Source organism: Penaeus japonicus, unplaced genomic scaffold (assembly GCF_977035675.1).
Source record: "Penaeus japonicus unplaced genomic scaffold, GWHDUDI00000001_assembly GWHDUDI00000028, whole genome shotgun sequence".
NCBI lineage: Eukaryota > Metazoa > Arthropoda > Malacostraca > Decapoda > Penaeidae > Penaeus > Penaeus japonicus.
The window spans coordinates 17,822,567-17,829,205 of record NW_028234430.1 but is presented as its reverse complement, the minus strand read 5'-3'; the positions used below and the strand labels follow the sequence as shown (position 1 = coordinate 17,829,205).

Sequence of the window (6,639 nt, the reverse complement as noted above, 5' to 3'; positions counted from 1 at the left end):
CGACTATAGACTGCACGGTAGAAGCTGAGTAAAAAAAAAAAACCGTAGCGGGAGAGAACCGGAGACCGATATTCTCTTGTTATGTCTCTCTTCTGTCTCTGCAGCTATCAGCAAGCTAAGCTCTTCTTTGCAAAAGGCTCCAGCTACTGGACTCCTGCAATCTCTCTTTCTGCCTCTGCCTGCCTCTGCTGCTCTGCAGCTAACTCAAAAAGCTATCCTGCACCTTCTGCAAGAGGAAGGTGCATCTTCTCCTCCTGCAGAAGCTCTTTTCTTTCCGTTCTTTTCGCTTTCCGTCATAGAAAAAGCTCCTTTATTCGTTTTTCTCTTTTCGCTGCATCTGTCCCCTCTGCAGCTGCCTAACTCCTGCAGCTCCTAACCTCTGCAGATCCTCTCCTGCAAAAAAAAGCTAGGCAGCTCCTTTCGCCAGCAACGCGTGGAAATAATAAAAAGTATATAAAAGAAAGCAACATTTGCTTTAAACCAAAAAACACTTTCAACAAGCAAATTTTGCCTAACAAAACCATAACAAAAGAAACTAATACAATACAAAAAAAACAAAACAGCAAAAAAATTACATAGAAAACAAATAGCATTTGCTACAGCAAGATTTGTTTCAGTATAAAAAAGAAAAAATTAAAACAATAAACATAATTTTCCAATATTATTAGTTTTCACTCATTATATAATTCATTTCCCCCCTTTATTCAATTCATGTCAGCTCATATATATTTCATTCTTATTCACCACCATATTTATTTTATTCACGTTCACTATTAGTATATTTTTATATTTTCACCTGTTAATAATATTTGTTAAATTCCATGTTTACGTTCTATTCCCAAAATATAGGGTTTTCCCCATTATTATTTTTATATAATTTATTAATGTGTCACTTGGGGTGGGCATATATAATATTCCTTCACACACTTGTAATAAAACTAAAACGTTCTGTAAAAAAGTTATATTACTCACTATCTGTAACGTTGTTAAATAAAAGTAAATTTGTCCCACTCAATATTTTTCACCATATTTTCTCACTTGTATACTTTAACTATAAACTTTATGACACACTACATAATTATTATTATTTTCATCTTCTACATTTTCTTCATTTCCATTCATATTCACTTGTACTATATTTGTCACAATATTTCAACGTACTTTTTCAACTTATGAAAAAACCAGATGAAACCAAAGAAGGAAAAAAAAAACCCACAAAAAAACCAAAAACTTAAAAATAATTTCACGTTTTTTTTTTATGTATTATATCTATAAACCATTCAAAATTAATATCAATCTCATATAAAAATAATTAATTAAAAATTTCATTATATTTTCTTATTTCAACTTGTCTTAACTGTACTTACTATTTTCAAACCCCACTTTGGAATAACTTACACTTAGACAAAACTTAAACTGTAAACTATGAAAAAAAACCAAGAAAAAAAAACCAAGAGAAAAAAAAAAAAAAAAAGTTTACTATGAGGGCAAAACAAAACAACACCTTCCCCACTGTAAACTACTATTAATGTAAAAGGATACCACACAAAAAAAAGCTAGGAAAGTCTAATCTTCTCTTGTTGTAAACTATGGTACATTCTATGTAAAGAAGTAACATATGAAACAAAAGAAGAAACACAACAAAACCAAAACAGAAAACCAACAAACCAACAACAAAAACCAAAAATCCAAAAAAAAAAACCATTACGTTAAAACTAATTATTATTCACCCACATTGTAAAACTTACTTATGAAGAAAGAATAAAAAAACCCAAGAAAAAAAAAAATAATGAAGAATTATTAAACTATATGAAACCAAAGAAAAAACCAAAGAGACCAACCACCAAGGAAGAAAACCAAACCAAGCCCAAGAAGCCGTAAGTGCTTAGAAAGAGGAAAAAAGAATAGAAAGAACCCATCGCGTAGTGGAGAGGAGAAAGAAGAGCCTAAAAGGAAGAGGAAAGGTAAGAGAAGAGGAAAGGGAGAAGAAGCGAGGGCAGAGAGACGAGAGGCCTATAACTGCATAGAGAGCCTCGCGCCTCATAAGAGAGCCATCTCCTCCTACCGTCCCATAATCCATTATGGATTATTGTATGCGTAAAATCCTAAATGTACACATCCTACTAACAATACCCTAGAAATCCCTAACACCGATTAGCAAACAAACATATGTACAGGAAAAAAAAAAAAGGACAAAAAAAAAAACAATTGTCAACAAAAACAAAAAAACAAAGTACAGGATTTTCTTTCATTTATTTTTTTTTTTTTATTTTTTTTTTTTTTAATTTTTTTTCGGTTTTTTTCGCCTATTTCTCGTGTGTTGTATTTTCTGTGGCCTCACAATTTTTACTGTTGCTGGATCGGACATTCAACTTGCCGTTTATGCTGATACTAACATGCGGTTCCATGTCATCTTTCCGGAACACCACCACCGGGTGCCTCAGGTCCTCCTTGAGAGTAATCCTCTCCAGCTGCTCGGGGCGCCTCGGGTCTCCCGCGTCCTCGTTCGCGTTGCAGGATTCGTTTTCCTCCTCCTCCAGCAAACTGGGGGATCGGGAAAGGGAATGGACCTCGTAGAAGGAAATCTTCGATGGCAGCTTTTCCGAGCTTCCAGGAAGAAGTTTATTGGCGTTTTGCTTCAGTGACCTTCGGTTTGTCGTAATCAGCACAACATCCGATGACGCTGCCTGGTGTAGCTGGGAGATATTATTCCTCGATCCACGCAGGCTAACCATCTGGGTGGCGCTGGCTCCACTGTTACTTCTCCGTACCACCTGGCTTGTGTAGAGGGACACGATCGACGAATTTCGGCGCGCGGGACTGGGGTCGAGGAGCGTAGTCTGGACGGTGGACAGGCTGCGACTACGTTGGGCTACGGAGCTCCTGGCGGCGCCGCGAGGGACTCGTCGCTCGCGAAGCCGCACCCAGGACCTCTTCACCAACGTTCTCACCTGCGGTTGGAAGCAAATCTACTCAGACAACGATTCAGGTATCTCGGTTTGAAGTGAGGGCACTCCTATATTTTTATTTACACACACACACACACACACACACACACACACACACACACAAACAGACACACCATCACGTATTCAGATTATTAATCTTTCACTACGAATTTACGTAAAATTACATCAATTAGCACATTTTCGTGTGTTTCGTGAATTTTACAGCCAGATGAATAAAAATAAATGAATGGCAAACACAGAGAAGTGATACTACTTTCTTCTTCATTAACATCTGACAACACTGCATCACCTATCTACTCTTAGTGGTACAGGATCCACCTGTCGCATACATAGCTAATGCCCTTCACACAGCAGGATATTTCATTATCATCTTGCTCATAATGACACATCTGAATTAACTTTCAAAATGATACACGCCTCGCTAAAGTTATCTCTTTGTTGTTTTAATCACATGTAGCTAATGCTAATGAAAACGAATAAAGGAATGCGGTCCGGAGCAACGAGATTCGGCGCTGTGGTCATTCTCCGGCGAGAGAGGGACGTCTAGTATAAAAAGGACAACGAAATGAATATATATGCATATTATGTATAATATATAATAGATATATATATAGAGATATATAATATTATATATATATAATATGTATGTAGTTATTTATATATTATATATTTATATATAGTATAATTATAGATATTATATATAGATAGTATATATGATACATATATATATATATACATATATATATATTTAATATATATAGATATATATATATATATATATGTATGTATGTATGTTATATATACATATTATATATTTTATTTTAAATTGATATAATATATATATACTATATATAAATATATATATATATATATATATATATACATTATATCAATTTATATATATATATAATATATAATATATATAATATATATCTTTATATATATATGTATATATACATTACATATATATATATATATATAATATATTTATATATATATATATATTTATATTTAGATATATATATATAGATATTTTCAGATAACATAGATATATATATAATATAATAATATTATATAGATTTATATATATATAGTATGATACATACATAATATATATATATTATATATCAATAATATATTATATTATATATATATAATATATATATATATAATAGGATTTATATACCATATGTTGGTTGTGTGTGTATGTGTGTTATGTGTGGTGTGTGATGCGTGTATGTCATAAATTTATATATATAGATATATCTTTTATATATTTATATTATATATATATATAATATATGTATATACATATTATATATATTATACTATATATATATATATTATATATATATATATATATATATATATATATATGTAATATATTATATTATATATATATATATATATATTATGTTATATAATAATAAACATACAATAATATATATAATATATATATAGCTCTATATTTATAATATATATATATTATATATATATGTAATAATATATATATATATATATATATATATATATATATATTGATATATATATAGATATATATAGGCGTATACAATACATACATACATATATATATAATATATATATAGATATATATAATATATATATTATATAACACATCTCTGTAACAGACCTGGACTCACCCCCACAAACTCACACTCAATCACACAATCACCACACTCCACACTCACACTCACACCAAACAAATTCCCGACAGCTAACTCACACCAACTCAAACCACACACAAACTCACAACAAAAAACACACCTCTCACTCACACTCACAAATACATGTCTGTTCAGTCACTCTACCTCACAATCAAACTACACACACACACACTCAATCCCACTAACTCACCCACACACTCACACCTAACACACACAAACAAACACAAACACACAAAGACAGACACACACCCACCCACTCAACTAACACACACACACTAACACACACACACACTCACACTCCCTACCAATCACCACACAATACCACTAAAAATCACACAACACACTCACACACACACACCACAATTACACCACCCACATCCACACAAACTCACAATATAACACACTCTACACACTCTCTATCACACCTGCATCACCCCTTAGATTATTAGTGACTGAGAAGAATGTTGTGTGTGATGAGCGAGATCGTGAGTGTTTGAAACAAACCGTAATATATATATCTATACAAACTATCAAATATCACTAACCTAACTAACTCTGTCTCTCTCTTAACACTATAACTCACTCTATTTTATAACATCTCTCTCACACCATCTCTTACTAAAATATATCACACTATAACAATCACCTCAACTATCATCTCACATAAACCACTAAGTATGGAATAATAAATCTCTCTATACCTACAAACACTCTAACTCTCTCCCTCACTACCTACACCCAACAACAATATACCACCCACCCCCACACCCCCCCCCACACCCCCACCCCCCCCCACACCCCCACCCCTAACAACCCACCCCCCTCTAAAACATCACAATACACACTTCATATAAAATGAACATCTCTACTCATCTAAAATACATCTAAAATACCTATATCTAACATCCTAACTAACTCTATCTACTATAAGTAATAAACAATACCTCCATCTTAATAACCTATATCTCTATATATATAAATATGTCGATAGTAGTATTACTTCGATAAGGGGTGGCTGACTCTGCATATATTATCTGTATACACTCAACACTAAACACAATATATATAAACATATCTATATGAACAAATACAAAAACAATATCTATCTATCTATAAATCTAAACTACACAATCAATATATAATCACACCCAATCATCTCTCTCACACACAACTCACACTCTAATATATCAAAAACAAATTAATCTGACTAAACAAACGTGTTGAGTGTGTAAGTGAGAAAGTGTGTGTGTGTTGCGAGAGCTTAGAGTGTAAGTCAATCCAGACTCACTCTCACTAAGCTAACCTCCTCACACTCTACACACAACTATATCAATAATAATCTGTATATAAATGAAATCTAAATATCTATCACTCTAACCCAATAAACTCATATATATACTTCACACACTACACAACACCAATATCATAAATACTATTATAATATCTCTATGAAAAATATGTCAGTATCTCATCTATATCACACCAACTCAATATCAATAACAAACTCAATAACTCTACCTAACTACCTATCCCCTCCCTAACTGTACACCACACACCCTCTCCCCCACACCCCCCCACACACCCCCCCACCCCTCCCCCCCACATCCCACCCACATATATAAATATCCACTCACACACAATACAAAAACACTCACTCTCACACACCAACTCTCACACCTCCATCTCCACACACTCATCACACACAAACACTCCACAAACCACAAACACACACAATAAACACACACTCACACACTCAAACTCCACGCACGAACTCACTCTCTCTCAACACAGACACTCACACCCTAACTCACACACACAAACACACAAACACGTCACTAAAAAAACATTTTTATTAAAATACACAAAAACCAACAACACCAAAACCACCAAAGAAAAAAAATATATTTAAAAATATATTCTATAATATAAATATTCATATATTTACTTATAATCTATTGATATAATTTATAATAAATAAAAAATAT

General features: G+C 32.7%; 1 protein-coding gene across 1 annotated transcript in view; it reads right to left on the bottom strand.

The window, feature by feature from the left end:
- Nucleotides 1-2,306: 2,306 nt before the first annotated feature.
- Nucleotides 2,307-6,639, bottom strand: part of LOC147468510 (calcitonin gene-related peptide type 1 receptor-like) — a 22,081-nt gene continuing 17,748 nt past the window's right edge. The window contains exon 10 of the mRNA XM_086553731.1: nucleotides 2,307-2,951. Within this exon, the coding sequence (XP_086409857.1) occupies nucleotides 2,307-2,951 (645 nt within the window). The remainder of the gene's footprint in view (nucleotides 2,952-6,639) is intronic.